The sequence below is a fragment of the Electrophorus electricus genome, chromosome 1 (assembly GCF_041902795.1).
Source record: "Electrophorus electricus isolate QZ-2024a chromosome 1, ASM4190279v1, whole genome shotgun sequence".
NCBI lineage: Eukaryota > Metazoa > Chordata > Actinopteri > Gymnotiformes > Gymnotidae > Electrophorus > Electrophorus electricus.
Genome location: NC_137497.1, coordinates 32,412,272 through 32,437,319, shown reverse-complemented (window position 1 = coordinate 32,437,319; position 25,048 = coordinate 32,412,272). Strand labels below are relative to the sequence as shown.

At 45.6% G+C, this 25,048-nt stretch overlaps 2 protein-coding genes across 13 annotated transcripts; both read right to left on the bottom strand.

The window, feature by feature from the left end:
• Positions 1 to 101: 101 nt before the first annotated feature.
• Positions 102 to 18,409, bottom strand: tmem245 (transmembrane protein 245). 12 transcript variants are annotated; one of them, XR_014124035.1, is made up of 19 exons: positions 17,647 to 18,409; positions 16,583 to 16,700; positions 14,889 to 14,984; positions 14,551 to 14,670; positions 14,182 to 14,379; positions 13,833 to 14,002; positions 12,760 to 12,783; positions 10,983 to 11,087; positions 10,037 to 10,119; positions 9,744 to 9,852; positions 9,396 to 9,494; positions 9,102 to 9,233; positions 8,899 to 9,021; positions 8,635 to 8,780; positions 7,917 to 8,017; positions 4,583 to 4,757; positions 3,816 to 4,010; positions 3,118 to 3,545; positions 102 to 2,408 (listed from the first exon to the last, which is right to left on the bottom strand). XR_014124035.1 is itself a non-coding variant. In XM_027001140.3 (18 exons), the coding sequence occupies exons 1-18, from the start codon at positions 18,241 to 18,243 to the stop codon at positions 3,500 to 3,502; spliced, it is 2,637 nt and encodes an 878-aa protein (XP_026856941.2). In that variant the 5' UTR covers positions 18,244 to 18,409; the 3' UTR covers positions 102 to 3,499. The 12 variants fall into 12 exon arrangements, 9 of the variants coding, with proteins under 9 accessions (XP_026856941.2, XP_081571522.1, XP_026856943.2 ...); XR_014124036.1 differs by having other exon boundaries at positions 102 to 3,545; positions 3,615 to 4,010; XR_014124037.1 differs by lacking the exon at positions 3,118 to 3,545 and having other exon boundaries at positions 3,615 to 4,010.
• A 152-nt stretch (positions 18,410 to 18,561) lies between these two features.
• frrs1l (ferric-chelate reductase 1-like) lies at positions 18,562 to 24,527 on the bottom strand. The gene is made up of 5 exons (XM_027001170.3): positions 24,095 to 24,527; positions 22,826 to 22,910; positions 22,475 to 22,613; positions 21,858 to 22,104; positions 18,562 to 21,000 (listed from the first exon to the last, which is right to left on the bottom strand). The coding sequence occupies exons 1-5, from the start codon at positions 24,297 to 24,299 to the stop codon at positions 20,828 to 20,830; spliced, it is 849 nt and encodes a 282-aa protein (XP_026856971.1). The 5' UTR covers positions 24,300 to 24,527; the 3' UTR covers positions 18,562 to 20,827.
• Positions 24,528 to 25,048: the final 521 nt, after the last annotated feature.

The window sequence follows — 25,048 nt, the reverse complement described above, 5'->3', positions numbered from 1 at the left end:
AAGACCTGCACAAAAGAGAACTGGAAGGTTTTCTCTGGAATCACGGACCTGTGGCATGAAGGAGTCTCCATGTCAGGAGTAAAAGCCTCCCTTATCGGACATCACACCGGCACATTATTCCCCTCAAATCACAAATGGACAGTTAGTTTACACAGAAGTTGTGTGCGTGTGTGTGTGTGTGAGGGCAGCATGCAGGTGGATGTTTGTGTTTCTATCTGTCAGAGATTTTGTTTTAGCTGACGGAGGGTGTGGCTTGATGATTGACAAATCAGAACACTCTGAGCTGATCCACAGGTTGGAGAAATAAACAGAAAGTTTACAGTCGATCTCCATCTCCGCTATTGTTTCGGTCTATACTGTCATAAAACACACATTCTTACGTCATACAAATTCTTACATTACACTCAGTCACACACACCCGTACACAAGAAATCCTGTCAGACACCTTCTGCATGATTCACACTTGAATGCCACAAAGTTCCGAGTCCTCCTCACAAACCCTGTTTCACAGCAAGCTGATCAGTGTCAAAGTGGCAGATGTGAAGGGCATTGAGCAGAGGCGCACAGAGCGGTATTCCTGCTCAGACGTGAAGGGCGTTGAGCAGAGGCGCACAGAGCAGTATTCCTGCTCAGACGGTCATCAGAGCCGTGGTAAATGAATGTGGTGGTCACGTCTACTCTCAAGCCAAACTGCCAGATGTGGGAAAAACATTTACAGCAAACCAAGCAGCAAAACTGTTCTAGTCTGCTTCTCATCAGCACCCAGTGGCAGGGGGATTCCTGTAATGATTGAGGTTTCCAACTAGTGGAATAGCAGGATTTATATTTGAATAGTGTAATGGATAGTAATTGCATATTCTAGGGTGCCCAGCACTTGACATTTATGTCTCTACATTCAAATTGGATACGTTTGGCAATTTACAGAAGACAGTAGCATATATTGGCAGTGATTTATCAACTCTATTGAACAAACATTTTATCAGGAATTGAGAAAGAAGGTGCTTGCAATCAAAGAAAACTGACTACTTTAAAATATCTCAATTATAGTGTTATGCAGCAACAAACCATTTTAACATGAATAAAGTAACAGGAACCGAGGAGGACAAGGCTGGGTGTGCAGAGAGAAAACCAGACAGCCGAAAGATGAATGAAATGGTTTGCTTCTTGTGTTTGGTCCTCATGTGTCCTTGTTTTATTTACCAGATGAAAGCACACTCTGATAAAGCCATTAAAGAAAGACCAATGCAATCCCTCTCTCTCACATAGACACACACACACACACAAAAGGAGGAACATACATAGATTGAGTCAATGGCTCTGTTCAGCGTAACTGAGAAGCAATGAAACGATCGATTTCAATTTTACCTCTGGCAGAATCTGTCTGCCCTCTGCTAGCTGTGATGGGCGGGCTGACTTTGTGCTCTGACCTTCTCTGGGGCATTCAGGTTAAAGGTCAGATTATATACAAGGGCAGCATGACAGGCTCATGCCTAAGGCTCTAGATGTGGTTCGTCATGAATCCACACCTTTTTTATAAATTGATGAAAACTGCTCAGTTATATAGGGCTTTCCAGATTTGTGTGTGTGTTTAAAATAATAAACAAGACACTTATTTTATCCCAAAATTTAATAGTGCTGGATCCTTAAATGGAAAACATGTAACATGTAACTACATATTATTTATACATATACACATCACCGACTGACAACTTTAAAAAAAAAAAAAAAAAGAAAAAAAGAAAACGAAGCATGTGATACTCTTAATAAATTACACCAAACCAGCCCCTCTAAAACACTGGCAGGCTCTTTAAACATTTTATTTGGTGTAAAATGATATCAAAGTGCAGTTATTGCTTCCTGAGTGAAACAAAGCAAGCAGAAATGAAGCTGATGCAGCTGCTGTCTGTAGGCCACGCCCACCAATCGCCATCCTGTAGGCCATGCCCACCACTTTGCATACACGTAGGCTATCCACCAACACACTCGACACACCCACCACTTTATTGCCCCACTTTTGTATAGGACAAACTGCTACAATCATACATGTACCATGGCAGAAGTTGGATGACCTTCTGGTTCCATTTTCAGTGTGAGCTCTACACTTTGGTCTTTCTTCACCCCACGTCCTTTTCACAATCTTCAGAAAACAGCTTAATTTCTCACTAAAATTAAACCTCAGCTTCAAATCTGGTTCAGTCAAAAATAAGGTTTCTAATTCTCAGCTCTCTTGTTCCGTCACAAAGAAGGTTTATTTATAATGTCTCATTAAAGCCACAGTGCTATGTGCCAGGCACCAGATTACAGCTGGCTAGAACCCTGGCCTCTGCACATGGCGAGCACCTCATGTCAGTCAAAGGGAGCATTTCCATCAGCAGGGGGCTTATGAAATGGAGCAGAAAATACCAAAGCTGCATGAGAAAGAAAGAAACAATATGAGGTTTTTGTTTGTTTGTTTGTTTGTGTGTGTGTGAGAATGAGCAGTGAAGAATTCTTAGAGGAGTTCTTCTTGTGAGGAGATCTTACACTTTCTGTGACACACTCCTCAGTGTAGAGGTGTTAGCATAGTCGCAGGGGTCAATGAAGTACCACGTGAATAAGGCAAATGTGAACTCACATATACACAAAGTGCAGCTACACAACATTATGCTTCCTTAGTTAACTAGATATTTACATGTTTGTTTTGCTGTTTTTTTAAGAGCAGAAACTATGGCAAAATGCATAGGAGTCTCACATTCAAAATTCAACACCAAAAGGAAGAGATTTTAGATTTCAGTTAAACGTCAGTTAAAAAAAAAAAAAATCCTCAATATGGATTAAAACCACAGGATTTCCAAACATGTACCAAACATGGTGAACAAATGAACGTTTAACTTCTAAGTAGCAAAACGTATAAGTATAATTAATGGATGAGTACGCGCCCACAATGTTGTTCATGGCATAGTCAATCAATCATTAAGTTATTAAGCTATACTCTGTGAACACTAATTCAGCTAACGAACAAAAAACAACCGCCACACAACTAAATAGCAAAAACGTACTCTGATCTCAACACTGCCGTGTTAGTTATTTGTGTAAACCCAAACCTGCAAGCCAGCTGTAGCGTGCTAGGTTAGTTACCTTAGCGTCGGAGTGTTAAACTTTCCTCACTGTTGTCCACGCCAGTGCTGACGGAACTTTGCTCTCGTGTGTTAGCTCTGTAAATAATAACACGCTTATAGCGCGCTGACTTTAGTGAACGCGGCACAGCTCATAAGCAAATATGCCCTCACGGAATGGTAGTGCCACTTTATCGGCAGCCATGGCAGCTCGTTGTTGTGAGAGTACCGCGGCAGTTTAAGTTAAGTTCTGAATCTGGAGCCAAACAGTCCTGCGGCTGGGACGGCAGAGGCGGAGTCTTTGCCCCTGCCAAGCTACCAGGGAGACCCCACGCGCAGGCCCGCGTGAGGAGGCAGGACGAAGGGGCAGCAGAGCAGGTGGATCACAGCACAAGTCTTTCACTTCACTCCCCTCCTCTCTTCAGCAGTACAGGGGACTCCAGAAAGGGCCTGGACACAGGTTTGCCCCGGGGGCAATAGAAGAAAGGACTCATATTCGTGTGCACGCATGGGTGTTACCTGCCCAGGTGTTGGGGGAAGCTGCTCTGTACTGGGATCAGGGTGTGTAGGGGTGTGCGTGTGTTACCTGCCCAGGTGTTGGGGGAAGCTGCTCTGTACTGGGATCAGGGTGTGTAGGGGTGTGCGTGTGTTACCTGCCCAGGTGTTGGGGGAAGCTGCTCTGTACTGGGATCAGGGTGTGTAGGGGTGTGCGTGTATTACCTGCCCAGGTGTTGGGGGAAGCTGCTCTGTACAGGTGTTGGCTGGCTGCTGCTGGGACTCATTAACATGGCACTGTAGATGTTGGATGCTACCACCAGGATGCAGAGGAGGATGGGGCCTATGATGGCCCCCTCCAGGCCCAGGTAGTACGCTCCACCCGCCACCGCCAGGCCGGTCAGATAGGGGTGACCCCCCCTGTGCACAGAACAAACACTGAACGCCTCAGCCCAGAGGAAGAACATACCCAACCCAGAAGCACCACTGAATACTCAGATACATCTTGCTGTGTCATTAGAACAGAAGGAACACGCGTCTTCACACACACACATTTTTGTTTGATTGTCTAACAGTGTTCCTGTTGGGTAGGAGTGTTACAGTGTCCTTGGTCTCCGTCATGAGGTATTCCCTGTCTAGACTTAGTTAATCTCATTAAACATTCACACATCTGCCAAAGCAGAGAGAGCTAATCAGTCAGAAAAGGACACAGCCGTATATCCTCTAAGAAAATAAAATGTGTACACACACACACACACACACACACACACAGTATAAATAGACTTAATTAGGGGTTTAGGGGCCATTTTTTCATATTGATACTAGACACATTAATGTGCTATTTTCTACTAATTACAGTGATGATCCTTAAACGCACCTAAGCCTCATTGCTCCAGAGTCCACTGGTCCCCTATAGTTGAGTGGTCTAACACGTTAGAGTGTGTAATTATTATACTCCTGGAGACTCTGTCTCCCCCCCCCCCCCCCCATACCCGGATATATCCGAGTAGATGGCGGTGTCGACGAAGTACGTAGGCAGCAGATGACCGAGCAGGAGCAGCAGGGCTTTGGCTCCCTCTCCCTGCGCCAGCCACAGGTCCAGAACAGCAGGCAGCGCAGCCCAGTACGTCCCCAAGAATGGCACCGCGCCCAGGATAGCTGCCATGGCTACGCACGCACACACACACACACACCAAAAGAAGAAATAGATGTGATCCATTGCTCCACGAAGTGCAGTGGACCGCAGCCTTGTGGAGGCGAGCAGTTTGCGTAGCCGATGCTGGAGTGCAGTGGTTCCTCTCTTTTAACTTTTCGTGTATGTACAGTTATGTGCAAAATATCAGTGTTTAAAACAACTGAGAAAAAGCTCAATCCTCATAATACTATTTATGTTCATATACACAAAGGCACTGGGAGCACTGCACATTCAATTCCAAATGAAAACATGAACGAAATATCAATTTTTATACTGAAAATGAAGGAAAAAAAAGAATAATGGGCCGTTAAAAAATAGCAGTGTCTTCATTTTCGTTTACCAACTTGAATATTTACAGTATAAACTAAAAGTTGTTTACAGATTTAGCTTTTCTGTTGATCACTGAACTAATATTTAGTTGATTAACCTTTATTTCTGCTTTACATCTGTGTGACATGGACTCAACTAACATCTGACACCTGCAAACAGATATTCCAGCCCAAGATGACGGGACTACATTCCAAAGTTATTCTGCATTCTTGGGTTTTGCATCAAAAACAGCATTTTTGAGGTCAGTCCACAAATTCTCAATCGGATTGAGGTCTGGGGATTGGGCTGGCCACTTCATAACATCAATCTTGTTGGTCTGAAACCAGGATGTTGCCCGCTTGCTGGTGTGTTTGGGGTCATTGTCCTGCTGAAACACCCATTTCAAGGGCATTTCTTCTTCAGCATAAGGCAACATGACCTCTTCCAGTATTTTGATATATTCAAACTGGTCCATGGTACCTGGTATGCGATAAATGGGTCTGACTCCAAAGTATGAGAAACATCCCCAAACTATTATGCTTGCACCTCCATGTTTTAGTATTCAGTGTACTGTGGCTTGAATTCAGTGTTTATGGGTCGTCTCACAAACTGTCCGTGGCCTTTAGACCCAATAAGAACAATCTTGCCCTCATCGGTCCATAGAATGTTGCACCACTTCTCTTTAGGCCAATCAATGTGTTCTTTGGCAAACTGTAATCTTTTCAACACGTCTTTTTTTTCAGCAGTGGTACTTTATGAGGGTTTCTTGCAAATAGCTTGGCTTCACGTAGGAGTCTTCTGATTGTTGCAGTACTCACAGGTAACTGAAGACCTTCCCTGGCTACTGCCATTCTTGTTATTTTATGATCTACACGGATGGTAGTATTTCTTTTCCTACTACGTGTTTATGGGTTTTGTTTGCCATTTTAAAGCATTTGAGATCATCTTAGCTGAACAGCCAATTATTTCCTGCACTTCTTTATGTTTTCCCCTCTCCAATCAACTTCTTGATCAAAGTTCTTTCTCCTTCAGTACAATGTCTGGAACAACCCATTTGACTCACTGAGCAAGGGATAAAACCAGCAGCTACAACAGTTGCTGCCCTCCTTCTTTAAATAAGGGCCATAATTGACACCTGTTTCTTCATAGAATGAATGACCTCACTAATTGAACTCCACACTGCTATTAATTTGAACACACCCCTTTCATTAAATGAGTCAATTACACCCAATTAGCAGCGTGCATGTTATGACTGTTGATTCTGTTGGTTGCCCATTACTCGGTTATACCTAGTCATGAATTTATTCCCCATGTTGTATTATCTTTTCTGCCAAAATCATTAAATACATTAGTGGTGTTAGACTGCTATCATTTTGCACATAACTGTATATGTGTGTGTATGTGTATTTATGTTCCACTTTATAACACTATAAAAGTTATAACGGTCACGGCCCAGTCATTAATCAGCCAAAGAACCAGTCACACTTCACGACCACTCCCCCGTTCACAATCACTGGTTTATTGGTAATCTCCTGCACCTGTGCCTCATTCACTACTCCTGTTGAAGTCCCACAGGTGTCCAATGTCCGTGCTTCACAGCTGAGCCTCTACAGCTGTGTGCTGAGCCAGCTACTCTGCACTTTACCACAATGGTTTTCCCATTTCTGCTGCTGGTGCCAATACTAGCACTTTTTCTGCTTTTGGTCACTACATTATCCTCACTGTAGTATCACACAGGATATATAATAATATTTTATAACATTTATTTTAACTAGAATAATAATAATAATCCTTTGATTCTCGGCACTGGCAATATAAAATGAAATGGCCATTCAAATGAAGAAGACTTTAAATAAATGTTGAATGAAATTTTGCATGTGTGCTTAGGCATGCGTGCGGGATTTCTAAGCAAGATAGTTTCAGAACAAGATTGAAGTGTGGGGGTGGAAAAAAGAGAGAGGTGGGGGACAGAGACAGAGAGAGAGACAGAGACAGCTCGAGAGAGACAGACAGACAGAGACAGCTCGAGAGAGAGAGCTCATCTAAACATATCAGATATCAGGGACACAGAGACTCATGAGCAAACACTCACAGTTTAATCTACATCTTTATTACTACTATTATTATTATTATTATTTATAGAGGTAGCAGTAGACATCATAATAGTGTGAATATTTGTCATGCCAAGTGCACTGCTGAAGTGAAATTGAATTGAACTGAGGGAGAGAGAGAGAGATCTAATAGTGACAAATATGAATAAGGGTCAGTAAGTAGCCCACCCAAACACCACCACACAAATACTGCCCTGTGTGTAAACACCTTTATGTATTTAGATATTTGTTTTTGTCCTCCTCTCATTTATTTTCCTTTTTATACTTCTTTACTTTCCTAATCTTGACTTCAAGAATTCTTTCATGACAACTGCAGTTCTTATGTTAATTATTATTAACATAGTCCTTTATTTCATTAATATTGGAGAAGGTCATTCATGTGGTACTTTAACACTGCTTTGGCAATACTGTAAATGAACACGGTCACGCCTGTAAAGCTTACTAAATTAAATTAAACACAACAGAGAGAGAGAGAGAGTGTGTGTGTGTGTGGCAGATTTAGCGAGTCTCCTACATGCCTGTACTGCCAGATGATTCCCATATGCCAGAGCAAACAGAGGCTATGTGCCACAGACATACAACAAACACAGCCCCATGCTGCTATAAATAGGAAGCTTGTGTATATATATATATATATATATATATATATATATATATATATATATATATATATATATATTTTGTGTGTGTGTGTGTGTGTGTGTGTCTCACCTGAGGGGATGAAGACGATGTTGATGCCAAAGATAGTGTGTGTGAGCCAGGTGTAGAGGCCATAAAAGCCTGCCATCTTAAGGGACGCGTCAAACACACCCCTGAGAGAAAGAAAGAGACAACTTTAAATTTTTTAAATTTTTTTTTTTTTTTACAATTTTTTAAATTTATTTTGGGTTTTAGATTTTTCTAGAAGAAACATGAAGTCATTAGTAACCTAGCAGCCACCTGCAATGGCCTCTCTCCCCTTTACATCCAACCCACTTCTCTCAGATCCATCATGGCAATCATTTGTTAGAAACTGAGCTCAAGTCTTCCACATAAATTTAACCATTTAAAGTCAGCCAAAACATCTGAGCCCAACCCTTCAGACACCAGCTGGAAAAATTTACCGCTGGCTGAATTCACTTACCCAACTTGACATGAAAGAGAGGGGGGGGAGGAGCATATTATGTTGTCACTCTAATGCTGTTTGCTGTTTTTATGAAATGGGTTAGTCATCTGGGCTAGTTCACATGGAACTACTACTGCTGACCATACACACAAAAAAAAGCCAGCCAGCCAGCCAGCCAGCCAGCCAGCCAGCCAGCCACACACACACACACACACACACACACGTTTCACTGCTTTACAAAATTTAGGTCCACTGCTGTGTGTGTGTGTGTGTGTGTGAGTGTGAGAGTAAGAGAGAACGAGCGAGTATGTAAACTGCGAGCACCTGATGGCCTCTTCCACAGACTGACCGATGATATGGGAGGAGGGTCCAGGCTGGGATAGGGGGGTCAGACTGATCACCCACTTCACAGGCTTATAGTACTCACCACTGGAGCTCAACAAGTAGAACAGGGTGGTCAGGAAAATCACCTACACACACACACACACACACACACACACACACACACACACACACACACACACACACGTCTGCATGTCTGTGATTGTATATGTGCACATGCCTGTGTGTGCTTGTGCGTGTGTTTACCAGTGACAGGGCAAAGTTGAGCAGGGCAGTACCACTGTGGAAGAGCACTGTGAGCAAAGTGGTTGTCGTGGAGATGAGCAAGCCAACGTTCCGACTCATCACCACCCAGAGAGACTCCACAATCTACAAATGCACTAGTCTCATTAATCCATCACACGGAGAGAGTCAGAGACGCACATGCGCGCTCACACAGCTACACTTACGGAGAGCAATGTTTCTATGTTCTCCTGCAGGAAGGAGGCAATGTCTTGCCACTCCAGGATGTCACCCAACCAGCCATGCTGTCTCTGGAGGTGGAGCTTCTGTCCACGGTGACGCCCACTGTATGACACGTTCTGTGACACAGCCAAGAGAAAACCAATGACAAGCAAGAATACCACTCAAAACAGACCACAGTGAACAGGCTTCCGTAATCCCAGACACCTGAAGGATGGACAGAGAGGAGCGAATATGAGAGAGAGCGAGAGGAGGATGTAGCTAGAGACTGTGTACGTTACCTTAATAAACCAAGAGTGGTAAAGCCTGTCCCACAGCTCCAGAACCTGCTTCTCTATCACGGCTGTGTTGTTCACCTTATCACCAAGCATCTTATGAAGCTACACACACACACACACACACGCACGCACGCACGCACGCACGCACGGCACTGTTCATCATGTGCACATTCAGGCATACGGTTATGGCTTAAATGACATTACTCTGCATGAATTCAAAGACTTTTTACGGCTAGACCATATCACTTTGCGTGGCTTTTGAAAAATGTCCAATACTTAGTGGCTCAGCAACACAGCACCACCTGGTGGCCATGAATAACCTGCTTCAACATTTGCTCAGACCTGTAGTACCTTTTGAGTTATCCATTCTCTCCCATGCTGGTAAACATTTGTGGCAGCAGAGTTTAGAGCCCGTTGAACCACACGAGCCTCGGGAAGCCAACTACAACACACACGGACACTGAAAAGTTGACAGGTCAAATGACTAAACTTTGTGACGTAAACTAACAACTTACAGTGCGAGTACACATGCATGTGTGATTGCTTGTGTGTAGTATGCGTGTAGCTGGCTTGGGTCTTGTTGTTCAGGTTGTGTGTGTGTGTGTGTGTGTGTGTGTGTGTGTGTGTGTGTGTGTGTGTCTTACTTGGCCCACTCAGGGTGGTTGGCTAGGGTCTCGTTGATCAGGTTGCTAGTGACCTCTATGATATGGGCACTTTCATGGTGCACCTGAAAAAGGGGCATAAAGATATTGCACATGATGTTGCCCTCCACGTGTAGAGTGCCAGCAGGGTGGAGGTGGGCTGGTGTCAGTTACAGCAGTGATGTGCACTCAGGCCCTTCTAACCCTTCACAGAAGGGTTAACAAAAGTGGACAGGCAAAAAAAAATTAAATGCATAAATAATGTCAAATTTAAAAATGTTCATCGTCTTGGTTACTACGGGATGCATATATCTGTCCGAGAGTGGACTTAATCAAGGCTGTTCATTAGTGTGACTGAGGGACTCACTGCTGCGTACCTGCCTACATACCCCTTCTGGTGATAGTTTGAAGGGTTCTATAATGCAATAGGAAAACTTGGGGCAGTTTTAGGGCAGGCCTGTATCGGCCTGGCTATTCTCAGTGTTGTGAGGAAGGGGCTATGGAATTCTTAGTAAAAACATCACCTATGCAGTCTGTAGCTGCCTTAACCAGCTAACTTCAAATGGCAACTACAAGTGAGAGACATTGTGGCGCTCCTAACTGAAAAGCCTTTTCCAAGGCCACCCTCGGATGAAAACCTCACAGTCGTTCACCAGTCAGCCAACTCCATCTCTAAACCCTAGCCAGAAAGGGAAATGATATGCGCATGGCTTCTGTAAGATGAACTTTGAGAAGTATGCCCTGCTAGTTGCCAGCCTGCAGCATACACGCCACTTTGGTTTCGCCATCTGTAGCCCAAACATTAACTGAAGGCCACAGATAATGGATGTGGGGAGGATATAAAAACGTTGTTTGTGTACGACAGACGAGGTAAATGGCCTTCGGGGGTGCAGTGTGTCGTTTTAAGTGGCACTTGCTGCATTTGTGTCTTAGGAGTGTCCTGCGTTACCATCGCGGTGAGCAGGAGAGCCATCAGCAGGGTTCCTGTGACCAGCAGGAAAATGATGAAGATGCTGATTAGCTTATCCAGAGATCTCTCCAACCACACGATCATCTGAGGAGGGGGCGAGGAGGAGAGATTAACGTTCAGCGCATATTCATGGTCAAACAGTGGGGGTGAACACAGAGAGAAAGCTGCTCCCCCATCCTCTTGCTCAGCCACGGGGAATAACTTGGGCAAGCGACAACCATCTTGGACCCTGGAAACTCCGGTCAACAGTCTGGTCCAGTAACCAGCCCCTAAACCCCCAACCCTGGAGACCAGCTGGTTCACCCTGCGGTTTTAACACACACCTTTGCTAGTTTCTCAGAGTCTGTCCACTTAGCCAAAACCAACGTGTGACCCTCGTGCTAGGTGTTGGGATCGGCTGTGCTTTATATATGTGATCAATTTCTTTCCCAGAACTCTGCTGACCAGCAGACGCTGATACGTTCGCCCGCTACCACGAAGGTTATATAAACAGGAAGTGCTGCAGCTCACTGGGCAGATTTCTCCTGTTCCCGTGGCCCGTTCAACCAGATGGCTGGTTACCGCGGCATTAGCATGGTTTGCTACGGCACGGCGTGGGTCAATGCTGGATTAGTAAATGGACATTTTTTTGGGTGTGTTCCTGTTGAGGGAAACCGTTAGCAAACAACCGCACTAGTGCCTGTGGGAGCTCAGCGGGTTTAAGTAACATGCAAGTGAATGATGACAGATATTAAAAATGAGAGAGCACCAACGTCTGTTCCTCCCGCGTGAGTGTGTGTTCACTGGCGGAAATGCCATGTCCTCTGAGGGGGTTAGCAGTGCTGATAGACTAATCCCATAGGATCATGCTTGTGTGTGTGTGTGTTTCTCAACTGGTGTGTGACTGGTCCCACTTGTTTTATCCATGCTGGTCATGCATAGTTGAGGTTCTGTAAAGGCTCTCTTACTAAAACTAATGTAACAGACATGGGTTGGTAGGTGGTGTAGAAGTCGAATACAGCGGAAGGGTAGCTTTACTGAACACATATCCTGAAAACATTTATCGGTAAATTATTACAAAAACTAAATGTAAGCTTCAAGTATAAACCTTCTGTTTGACATATTTTGGAAAAATTCCAAAATTCAAAAGACTACTCTGATAGTAGCCAAAATATTGTCCTGGGTGTTCTAACTGGTCTTCTGTGAATCCTGTTTTATCCCCTGAGTGAGCACAGCTCACATATGTTCTTCAAACACACGTGACAGATCCAAACACTCTTAATCATCTATCCAACCCCAAAATAGCAAGAAACAACTCCACCCCCGGGCACACCCCCAGTCCCCCACCTCCATCATCTGTCCCCGCTCCCAGCCCCGCCCACCCACTGGCTTTCTCTCCATGCAGCTCATACACGCTGAAGCCATACAGTTTATCTACAGCTGTGGATGAGTACGAAGCCTCACACGCCTGGTTGACTTCTTTCACGTGGCGGAGGGGTCAAACGGTTGCGTGTCGACGTGACTGAAGAGGCATTCGCTCTCATCCACAGGTCAAAAGTGCCGCACACACCAAAAGCGAGTTGCTGGGGTAAAACAGACGTGGCGGGAGCCAGGAAGCCAGGAACAGAAAGCTGGAGGGATGATGGTAGATGGAGGGGTAAAAAAAAAAAAAAAAAAGCATCAATCCAAGCTTCTAAAGGGTGCACACACTATCACTCTTTCACTCTTTCTATCCATCTTTCTTTCCTCCAGTCTGTTGCTAGCACAAGTCATTTACCTGCTTGTTAAGCCAATGCCAGAGCTTCGAGGAGGGAGACAGAGATACAAACCATTATTAGAAACAACCAATAAGAATGCAGGGAAGCAGCAAACACCAACAGGGTTTCCGTGCAACAAGAGAACAGGACGGGACTGGCTGGTGGAAATTACGGATTCTCACTGGATAAAACTAACAAGTCAAGATGTGAAAAGGTAGGTTGAAATGAAACTAAAACACAAACCATAACACATTAGGTTTTGACCACGTGATGACCATGACCTGCTCCAATACCCTCTTTTACACTAGGTTTTCATCCTGGAATTAACATGGGACTAAAGCGGGATTAACGCGGGATGCCAGTTTGGCCCAACAGTCAGGTTTTGAAGGGGTCGCTGGTGTAAAAGTGGTATGAGGTTGTACTAAAACGAGGTCAAAATGTCTTACGATTTACTTCCTTTGAACACATCTATGTTATGGCTTGGTGTATAAGACAATGCTTGACTGAGATGTGGTTCAGTGGAGGGACGCTGGATTGTCTGCAGCTGCTCTTGTGTTCACAGTGAACAAATGTGTGCCCTTAAAGCCCTTGGAGAACTAGAGAAGATAACCTTTGACCCTCAACCCAGAGTGGCCTGTAAAGAGAACCTAGGCTAGTCACAGCCCTGAGTGGCAGGACCCTCACTGACTGCTCAGGAGCAGGAGAGCACAGCTCACACCTGAAGAAACTTAAAGAACATTCTAAATAAAACTGAGAAACTGCTCGTATCATCATCTGAAGCTGTTATTACGGTTGTCATGACACAGGCTCACAGTGACAAGCAAACATGTATATCTAAATTAATCCTCTGACTTGCAACACAGAGAGTGTTCTTTTTTTTTTTTACCATATATGGACAGGTCTTGCTGTAGTTTTCACTTACAAGATTTAAGACGACCAGCTGATTAGCAAAACTGATATCTAGTTGCTTATTACAACCAGAAACTGTGTGTGTGTGCAGTGACGATTTCCATAGTGAAGCATGTTTTGCAAAAGGCTTTTTCAGCAGATTGTGATGATGACTCTCTGGGGGTGGATTCACTGAAGGTGTTACCTTGGTATCGACCCGAAGTAAAAATTTTGCGAGCCCTTTGATTGGACCAGGCAGCAAAGCATCCTGTCTGTCTCGGACAAACTTCTCTAGAACCTCCCACCAAGCTGTCAGGGTCCTTGCTGCGAAATCTTTCACCCCAAAATGCACCACCAGCTTCTTAATTACCCACACTGTAAAAAGGAAACACACACACACACACACGAATGCATGTATACGAATGCACGTGCACGCACACACCTTTTACTGAGAAAACACATACAAACGTGCTCAGACATACAAATACATACACACACGCACACGCAAAAGTGCGCGCGCGCACACACACACACACACACACACACACAATTACCAGCAAAAGGGATTGGTAGTAGCTGCAGGATCCAAAGGTTGAGCCAGATCTGGACAAGCACTATGGCCCACACCAGCAGCACAAAGTAGATGTCGCTGGCCTTCTCTTTGTGCCGGAGCCCCTGGAGCTCCGGCCGAGGCCGACGGGGAGCACTGAAAATGCCACTAACCCTTCTGGATGGACCACCCCCACTCGGGCCTGTGCAGAGGAGTGTACCATTAAGCTTATTACCACTATGACTATATAAAAGAACACTCACATTATCCATTTATGAGGTGCTGGTTGATGTATGTGTGTGTGTGTATGTGTGTGTGCGTATGTGTGTATTTGCAGACAGGTGTGCAAGTGAGCGAGTGTGTGATGCTTCACCTTCCGATGGTGCTGGGCTACTACTGTCTTCTCCTGCAGCAGCAGTGCGAAAGTTACTGCAGGAAATGGCCATGTAGATAGTGTTAGCCGCAAAGGAAAGGACCTGCCCCGTCAGCTCACCTGGAAATGGAGAGAGAGCGAGAGTGAGAGTGTCAGACAGACAGAGAGAAAGGAGCAGACAGAGATTGACAGCCAGGAAGAGAAAGCGAGACATTGACAGACAGATACAGAGAGACATGGGGGGGCAGATAAGGGATAGAAAGAGAGTCGGTGCTGGACAGACACCAGTACGAGGACACGGTCACTACGTGTGGGTCTGCTGTGGTAGCTTTCCTCACCCTTCCCTGGTACGGGTGCTTTCTCCTGGGAGCCCACTATCAGCAGAGCAACCACCACTACAAACACCGGCACTCGCCAAGCCCCCGTCAGAGACACTGAGAGACATAGAGAAAGGAGAGATGTAAAAAGAATTACTAGAATAATTTTACTTTTAAAACGCATTAAGGTAATTGCACCTTTTTGCCAAACACGCACACATCTTTTCCTAATATCTTGCTGAAGTCTTAATAGCCTGTTAGCTGTCTTAATATATTTTTTTTTTTACTGATTTTGATTAATTACTGTTAATTTGATAACAGCTCTTAATACTACTTTTCAGAAAACGTCACCAGTGGGTGTGTGTCTCATGCGGGTGAGAAGGAGATGAAGACTGTGTGAGCAGCTGTAATACTGTTCGTAGGACAAAAGGTCAACACAAAGACCTTTTTGGCTAAAGTCCACAGTGACAAGTTCAATTATATTCCACATGCAGACACACACAGACATGCTATCCAAGCACAGGAAACTGTCAAAGCACCTAGAAACTCAACATAACACCACTCAGATCTAATTGGAAAGCCGTTTAGTTAGTAGTGACATAGCAACAATCCTGCTGCCACACACACACACACACACACACACACACACACACACACACACACACACACACCCATAAAAACACATGCACGCTGAATTTTTTATAACTCATACGAGAGTGTGAAAAGATAATGACAAGGAGTGAGTATGTATGTGTGTAAGGTATGGATGAAAAACTGGGCTGTTGAAAGCCCAGGTCAACTGTGTGTGTCCCAGTCTGTATGTGGGTCTGTATATGGATCAGCTGTGTGGCCCCCAGTCTGTATATGGGTCTGTATATGGATCAGCTGTGTGGCCCCCAGTCTGTATATGGGTCAGCTGTGTGGCCCCCAGTCTGTATATGGGTCAGCTGTGTGGCCCCCAGTCTGTATATGGGTCAGCTGTGTGGCCCCCAGTCTGTATATGGGTCAGCTGTGTTGCCCCCAGTCTGTATATGGGTCAGCTGTGTGGCCCCCAGTCTGTATATGGGTCTGTATATGGATCAGCTGTGTGGCCCCCAGTCTGTATATGGGTCTGTATATGGATCAGCTGTGTGGCCCCCAGTCTGTATATGGGTCAGCTGTGTGGCCCCCAGTCTGTATATGGGTCAGCTGTGTGGCCCCCAGTCTGTATATGGGTCTGTATATGGGTCAGCTGTGTGGCCCCCAGTCTGTATATGGGTCTGTATATGGGTCAGCTGTGTGGCCCCCAGTCTGTATATGGGTCTGTATATGGGTCAGCTGTGTGGCCCCCAGTCTGTATATGGGTCTGTATATGGGTCAGCTGTGTGGCCCCCAGTCTGTATATGGGTCAGCTGTGTGGCCCCCAGTCTGTATATGGGTCAGCTGTGTGGCCCCCAGTCTGTATATGGGTCAGCTGTGTGGCCCCCAGTCTGTATATGGGTCTGTATATGGGTCAGCTGTGTGGCCCCCAGTCTGTATATGGGTCTGTATATGGATCAGTTGTGTGGCCCCCAGTCTGTATGTGGTTCTGTATACTGGTCACTTGTGTGTCCACCAGTCTGACTATCTGGATCCGCCAAAATACTGTTCTACTCAAGCCCAATGTTGCAGTCTCAGCCAAATTTCCCAGCCTGCCCTCTGTTATCCAGGAAGAACAAGAACCAGCTCAGCCTTACCCAGGTAGAATATGAGGGTGGTCCAAACTGGCACAGACATGGCCCGCAGATAGCCCTCCATGCCAGGGGTCCACTTCAGTGCAACAGCCAGCACGTAGCCGACCACCAACGTACCAACCTGGAGAAAACAAGGAGAGGGGGAGAGAGAGAAAGAAAGAAAAAAGAACGAAAGAAATGAGGCATGTGACTACGAGAGCAGTTTACTGAAGTGTCAGTGCCCTTCATAAGCGTGCACAGCTAACCTGATTTGGACCAGCCAGAGAACCAATAACAAATCCAGTTTTAGGTATGTGTCACATCAACTCTCACTATAAAACCTCTCCTCAGATGGCTACCCCACAGCTATGCAAGGACGCGAAACGTGTTCACACTGTAGACAATCTGCAAGACGACGTCACGCGTTTTGGTGTAAGATAGCTATGAGCTCTGTTCTCTGAAGGGCTGAGCAGCTCAGTTCAGCTCTCAGGCTATTTAAGCAGCACGTCATCACATGCTCAGCTGCTGGTTTGAATGCCATGAAGTTCAGTGCATTGGGCCCGGAGGCTTGGGGTTTGTCTCACAACGTTTCTCTGACAGTGACAACAGTAGTAAACGACAGTTTTCATGTCATGAAAAGAAAGAGAGCATCTGGTGTTTGCCTCTAATGACAGTGGTTCCACCACATGTAAAAACCAAAGAGTCATTTATTGTGCATGTCATTATATTCTATTCAAAATCCCCAAAATGTAAATACAATACAATGTCAAACTGCTACATATATATCGTTATACAGCTTTTTGTGGACTCGTGACACGTTCCATTAAATATGATGTTTTGGTTAATAATCAGGTTGTCCTGAAAATGTCACACTCTCGTGGAACAACGCCATATTCAACATCAGGGACAAATTTTAGTAAACAGAGAAGAGAGAATTTTGAAACCATAATTGGGTTCAGGGATGTCCGTTGCAGACGGTGTGCGTCCGCTAGCTATATCCAATTACATAGCCAGCTACGTCCATTTCTACACAATGAGCACTGAGAGGTGCGTCACCTTCTCCCTTCGTCTCATGCTCTCACACTCACCCAGAAGGCGTTGAAGTAATCGAGGGCACAGCATATGATAGCGCAGAGATGACCGAGCACCACCTGCATGCCAATCACGCTCCAGAACAAGTAGAGGAAGTAGAGCGTCGGCGCCCCGGCACCGATCAGCAGCAGCACGCGGAGTCGCTCCATCACGAGCCCGCCCAGCGTCTCCACCCCGTAGTTTACACACCACACCGGCACCAGCATCGTCCCCACCACGATCGGCGTGCCGCTGTCCTGAAGACCCGCTAGCCAAGAGCGACCCAGCCGGGCTAGAGAGTGCTTAAACGGGTGCAAGAAAGTTCCGCACAACACCGCCCACAGCAGCGGCCGCAGAAAGGCCTCCAGGATGAAGTAGACCAGCACCGCCGCCCCGCAGCATATCGCCACGAAGATCATAGCCCCCGTGTTGTAAAAGGCCTGTTTGATATTCTTGTCGAACTTCAGCGAGGACTGCTGGCTGAGCAGGTGGCTAACCACACCGACAGCGGGCTGGGCCGTCTGCGGCGGCCTCGGAGTGCGCTCGGAGTCCGGCTTGGAGGCTCCGCGCGTCGCCGGATCCTCGCCGAGACTCGGCTCCTCCGTGTCGGCCATGATCGCCGGCTGTTCCTGGGCTTCTGCACAGTCTGAGGAATAATCAGTGCATGTGTAGCTACGTACGGGGGCGGGGGCGGCAAGCAATGACGCGGCTTAAGTCCAGCACGCTGGGAAGCGTAGCGCTACGTCGCGAGCGCGCCAGCTGGCTCGTGACGTTTGCTACGGGAAAGTACCTCTCGTGCCGCGCGCGCCGCCCAGCATGTCCGTGTTTTCGTTGTCGCGGTCATGTGACCGTGTGACGTTTGTCGACGCAGCTTAGCCAGCGGTGTTGAATTTACGCATGCAGTGTAAAAAGGCCTGTTATTAGGATAATAATACTTTTGAATGAAATGTTTTATTAGCCATTCATATCTACCTTACTGTGATAACGGATCTGACCAAATCGGCAGCGCGAGGAAGAAGCGCCTATTCCTGGCTCACACCCATTACATCAATAAACTTATTCAAACAGGATTTAAATTCCTGTATTTGTATAGGCTACTTAACAAGGCAAAAGAAACGTACCCCAAAGGTGTCAGCAGGTTTATATGATTATGTGCAAGTTGTGTGTGTGTGTGTGTGTGTATGTGTATGTGTGTAACTGAGATGCGCTGGCTTTCTTGTTCTTTGTAGATAACACCAGGTGACCGGTGAGAACACACGAGAAGTGTCTACTGCTAGCTGGAGACTGAGGGCGAGTGGCTGCAGTACACATCTCATGACTCCGCCTCACAGTCCTTCACTGCACTGAGGACGTTTTTGCATGATCTGTCACATGTGCTACACCACAATTGCATTTACATTTATAACAAACATGCATGTTAATGTAACCACGTGTGTGTTAATAATAAAGTCACTTTGTGGCGCAAAACACCATAAACACAGTGAATCAGAGTGCTACATTCTTGAATAATAAGATGTCAACTGCGAACACAGATATAATTCAATATCAGTCAGGCAATTTCCGCCCTTAAATATGGTGGTGACATAATAACAATAGTGTAAAGAGAAAAATATTTTTGTCAGACATATTTCATTAGTAGGGTGCACGCATGGAACAGAAATAATACTATAAACATGTCGAGGGTTGAAGGGTGTTGGTGTTGGACAGGAACACCAGGGGAATAAGAGAGTCCACACCGGTCTCTCCTGGAGCCATTTCAACTAGTTCTAGAACTCAGGAGTGGTGAGATAGAAGTGAAGTGTGGTGGAGAGGGGAGTGAGGTGGGGTAGAGAGGGGAGTGAGGTAGGTAGAGAGGGGAGTGAGGTGGGTAGAGAGGGGAGTGAGGTAGGTAGAGAGGGGAGTGAGGTGGGCTGGAGAGGGGAGTGAGTTGGGTAGAGAGGGGAGTAAGGTGGGTAGAGAGGGGAGTGAGGTGGGCAGAGAGTAGAGTGAGTTGGGTAGAGGGGAGTAAGGTGGGTAGAGAGGGGAGTGAGGTGGGCAGAGAGTAGAGTGAGTTGGGTGGAGAGGGGAGTAAGGTGGGTAGAGAGGGGAGTGAGGTGGGTAGAGAGGGGAGTGAGGTGGGTAGAGAGGGGAGTGAGGTGGGGTGGAGAGGGGAGTAAGGTAGGTAGAGAGGGGAGTAAGTTGGGTAGAGAGGGGAGTGAGGTGGGCTGGAGAGGGGAGTGAGTTGGGTAGAGAGGGGAGTAAGGTGGGTAGAGAGGGGAGTGAGGTGGGCAGAGAGTAGAGTGAGTTGGGTAGAGAGGGGAGTAAGGTGGGTAGAGAGGGGAGTGAGGTGGGCGGGGAGTGGAGTTGTGGTGGCAGTAGGGAAATAAAGTGGGAGGGGCAAGAGTTAGGTGGGCCAGCTCAGAAGCGGCTGCCTTTTGCTGCTAATGCTCACGCTGCAACCCTGAAGAGTGCCCTTGTGTGTATGAATGTGTTCAAGAGGTTCACCGTCATTTGCATACTATGCCTATCCGAATCACAGGTGTCACTTCGCAGTCGTCTAAAGCTGTTTGTCGAACACAACCATGCACTATGTTCCTTTCAGCATGGTCCTTTTCAGTCTTGTTACAATGTACAACACACAGTCTACTATCTGCCCCTTGTGATCCGCTGCTGAGTGTTTACTGCCACACACGCTGGGTAGCGGACCGACTGCATTACCACGCAGTGTGTGTTCAGAAACAGAGCCGTGTCAAGCTGGTACCCCAGACGGTTACTTGTGGCGGCACTGGATTTGACATGCCATATCAGTATGGAACAATACCGGAAGCAGATGCACCTGGCAAAAAAACAGTGACAAAATTACAGCCATCCTGCGTGCATTGCTTTAACATATAAGGCATGTTATCTCTAGGGCCTCCTAAACTGATTTTATAGTAATATACACTGGATTAGCAAATATGGGTAGTATCCATAATGCCAATTTCCTAATCTGTACCCCACCACATAAGAATAGTTTGCTGCATCTGATTATCTAGTCTAGTCATTTTCATACACTGTAAACCACAAAACAGCAATGGATATTCTCAGGTGTATTATTGCTGCCTGTGTATAATGTGGAACCCCTGCTCATTGCCACAGTGACCTGGGGGTGGGAGGTTTGGGGCCAGAGCATAGGGCAGATAGCAGCTCGCCCTAGCTCGTGGCGGCAGGTTGCCATGGTTATGGGGTGCCCATGAGCAGGTAGAAGGTGAGGGCCACGATGAGGAGGAGGCAGAGAGGAGAGGAGAAGGTTTGGTAGGCCGTGGCTGGCATGAAAATGTCCTCGTATTTGTAAATGCTGATCATGTGATCGGACACTGGCGGTGTGTCGATGTCGTGCCTTGTGATGGAACCTGAGGAGAAAGCAGGCACAGGAAAGTTACCCCAGGCAGTAGCCATGTGTTGACCATGTGTCAGCATAACCGTGTCCCAGGGCAGTCATCAGTATGTTTACAGTTACTGTGCTAGCTTTGCTTATGCGAAATCCTGCTGATGCCTGCTCTGGCTCTCATGAACAGTAACAGTGGAGACCGACAGAACACGAGGCTTGAGTAGGTGAACTGACGTTCAACTATAACAATGGCGGCCCCAGGTGGCCTTTAACACCTCACGACTGGTTATGGCTTTTTAGCTGTCAATTGTGTAGACGGCCACAATGTTTATACATCTGGGCTTATGTGTCTCACTCTGTCGCTCCCTCATACATGAGCACTCACGCAAGCACATATTTGTTTTCAGGACACAGGATTATACATGTATGTATTATAAATACATACCTACCTATATGCAGTAAAAACCTTCTAAGTTCAATTCTAACCCTAACCCCAGCCATAAAGCTGCACTATGTAAGTTTGGAGAATTGGTGAGCTCGCTGTATTTGCTGTGCTTTGAAACTAGACGTCTTGACTGAATATCTGTTGCTTTCACATTGTCGGCGTTCAGCTATTCGCAAAGGTTGGGTAACAACATTACATGAGCCAGACGTCCAATGTGACCCCAAGAAAAATAGGTTAATTTGGCAAGGTAACCATTAATAACTATGTATTCTTCAGATATTTTAATTCAGGCTCAGTATGTAAACTTGACAATGAGAAGAATGTAGCTAGTTTTTGAGATAAGAATGCATATGGTAAGTTACTCCTGTAGTCTTTGATTTTCCTACTTATTCATGACTTTATGAAAATTCACAAACACACAAAGTGTAATGTACCCTGTATAGCAGGTCCCCAGGCAAACAGGTAGTACCAGCTGAGATGCAGGTCCACCAGAGTCTCCTCGCGGGGTACATGGAGTGGGCGTTTGAAGCGGCAGGTGACCCGGTTGTTATCAAACATGCCCTCCTCGTCCCGCGCAGGGTTGCGCTTGATGTCCTTGGCCCACTGCCCCACATTATAGAAATGATGGATCCTTACACGGCCGTTATCGTCATGGACACAGCCCATGACATCATCCCCTCCCTGGGACAGGCCAAAGAATTCTCAGCATATTAACATTTCTTTAATGTGAGTGTGTGTTTGTTTGTGTGTGTGTGTGTGTGTGTGTGTGTGTGTGTGAGTGCGCCTGCCTGCGTGTGTTTATGTCCTCTGTTTTATGAATAGCCAACAGCTGTAGAATACACAACTGGTTAACTGGACTACCCCATTAAGAGAACAAGGACACTCCACCCAAACGGAAAAACACTTTACTTGCTCCATTTAAATATTAAAAGTGCCTTTTTAGAGTAATCGTATTTTTACTAATTGTATTATTACACAATTATCATATTCAGGTTTCCATCAGTCAGCCAACTAACAGTGTCCAATATCAGTTTCTCTTTATTATAATTACCATTTTTTTGTCAGAGGAGAAACCAACAGCGACCCATCCATCAGTGTCAGCGCTCATCTCGAACTCCACATCGGTACCAATGCGTCTGTAACTGAGGAAGTAGTCACATGACTCCGCATCACAGCCTGGCTTTCCATACCTACACAGACACACAAAGAGGCAGGACTTCAGCTGTCCAGGTGTGCTCACATCTAACTATACCAATTCATTCATATTCACTGTAATTTCGCTGTAAAAACCTTTGCATTCACAGAGTTGTACTGGCACTGGCCAGTTTAGTCAAGAACGAGGTACCTGAGATGAATATGATAATACTCAGCATGTCAGGATATCAGGCGTCCCAAAACTCACCTGACACAGCCCTTGGTTATTCCACAGTCACTCACTTTGATGCGGGCGAAAGGGTCAACGGGGGGTGCAGTCGGAAAAGGGTAACCTAGGCAACACAATCCAAAGGCCAACACACACTTTAATTACTTTTGAAAGCGAAGAAATTATTACAAGTAAATGGGAACAGACATTAAATAATAACAATAATTGCACCTGCAATATGTTGTCCACATATCCTAAAATCTAAACAAGATCTATTTATTTTTGTATGTGGGTAAGTAAACAGCTTTAGATTTCTGTGATTTTACACCCACAAAATATGGAAAGGCCAGCAGTGATGTTTTCATAGATATGCAGTTTGTAAATGTTTGCACAGTGATGCAATTTTTGTAGTTTTGGCTTTACATTCCAGCAGGTTAGATATGAAATCAAATGTTAACTATGAAATTAAAGTACAGAACATGAATGACCCATATTCCCCCTTTATAATTAGAGTCCTAATATAGGGCATCATAAACAGCTGAACAGCCAGTTCCTTGGTTGTTTTTGGCCATTGCGTCACTAGTTCATTTTGGTTCTGATAGCAGCGAGTCTGCTCTGAAGGGTGTGGAAGCATCTTTAACTGCTCAGATAAAATCACGTGCCTCCCAACTGCATGTTTCACACGTCACCTTGCAACAGGACAGGGATTCAAAACACAATACTAAAGTAGCTATGGAAGGTCTTTTAGGGTGACAAAATGCAAGGTTCACTCCATGGCAACCCCACTTACCGAAGACTCAACATAAAACAAGACTCAACGTAACTCAACAAGACTCAACATAAAAAGCAAAGAATGGCTGAAAACCTTGCATACTGAGTAAAAATAAAGGTTAAAAAAAGATATAAAGAATCAATGTTTGTATTTAACAAATCAAACATTTCTGTACAAAACGTGGATTTAAACATCACAAAATGTGACTTAAGCCAAGGTATAGCCGCCTAGAAGGAGCCTTAAGGGGGCGGGGCTGACTGGACGTGAGTGTCGCAGCATCGCGGGGTGCTGACCAAGGTGCTAACTGAAAGACGCGCTTCGAAAAAGAGGCATCTGTTAGCCAACCAAGGCTAGCAGATGGCGTCACTTCCATTGGTCGGGGGAGGCCCAAACAGAAAATATACTAATAACACCGTTTTATTAACAAAACAAAATCTAAAAATCGGTAATATCAATTTTTTTGTATCCTCCATTTATCACCAAGGGGTCAGTTGTACGTGGTGCCATAACATTGCTAGACCATGTTTACATCCTACCTTCATCGGAAAGGTATCTGGACTCGAGGAATTCGGAAGCAAAAGTGCTGTACGAATCCTTATGGTGTTCTTTGTGTCCCGGCTCTCCGTGGTCTCCGTGGCCGCTCCGCAGAGCATTGTCGTCGGTAGGACTGGCTGCGACCGCCAGGCACAGACTCGGGTCCAGCAGCAGAGAAAGAGACAGAAGCGGCGACAGTAGGAACATGGCGAGGCTTGTCTGATACGATTTACATAACAAATGAAGGAAAAAGCATACGCGCTTTGGGTCTCACTCCAAAGCGTAACGATAGACTGTACCTCGCATCGCAAACATCGTGAACCAGTTAAGCCATGTTTATGCAAAGCATTTCGATAGTAACGAGGTTATGCGATGCGTTGTTTCGTCGAGATTGCGCAGTGCAAGCGATTCGAAGGGAAGGTTTGACTGGCTGCTAAGTCCTGAATACGGCTGTACCAATCCGCTCACAGAGGGATTTGTAACATAGCCGACGTTATTATGCCAGAACAAATAAAGCCCCGTGGGAAATTTGACGAAACATATTATTTGAAAACAGATGTACGCTGATCAATTATCTAATACGGAATGGCTCGCGATGTACATTTTGTTACACAGAATGTTACACAATACACAATTATTCCCAACCCTCTCTATCTGAATGCACTGAGATTGCCTTTATTCGGATCCAATAACTGGACACCACGTGTCGGATGTAATAAAGTGTTTTCATTTTCCTTCAGTAGTTTGTTTATTGCCATCATTGCAAGTCTGGCCTTAATATAATTTGCGACCTTTGAATTAAACCGACGACACACGCAAACGTTCTCTTCATATAGTTTTTATTCCTGAGATTCAAGACAGACTGGAAAACCTCAGAGAAGGATGGAATCACCACGCCTTGCATACAGAAAACATCAAACACCAACACAAATCTGGGCAGAAGGGATGCTCGCACG

What these genes read in the sequence shown, in the direction of transcription:
- frrs1l (XM_027001170.3), bottom strand. Translation starts at nt 24,299, where the DNA reads ATGTTCCTACTGTCGCCGCTTCTGTCTCTTTCTCTGCTGCTGGACCCG. An exon ending in CAGATACCTTTCCGATGAAG is followed by an intron (nt 22,911 to 24,094) that starts GTAGGATGTAAA and finishes TGTGTTGCCTAG; the next exon opens with GTTACCCTTTTCCGACTGCA. An exon ending in ATAACCAAGGGCTGTGTCAG is followed by an intron (nt 22,614 to 22,825) that starts GTGAGTTTTGGG and finishes GTGTCTGTGTAG; the next exon opens with GTATGGAAAGCCAGGCTGTG.
- tmem245 (XM_027001140.3), bottom strand. Translation starts at nt 18,243, where the DNA reads ATGGCCGACACGGAGGAGCCGAGTCTCGGCGAGGATCCGGCGACGCGC. An exon ending in ACCACTCTTGGTTTATTAAG is followed by an intron (nt 9,234 to 9,395) that starts GTAACGTACACA and finishes GCTGTGTCACAG; the next exon opens with AACGTGTCATACAGTGGGCG. An exon ending in ACATAGAAACATTGCTCTCC is followed by an intron (nt 9,022 to 9,101) that starts GTAAGTGTAGCT and finishes GTGCATTTGTAG; the next exon opens with ATTGTGGAGTCTCTCTGGGT.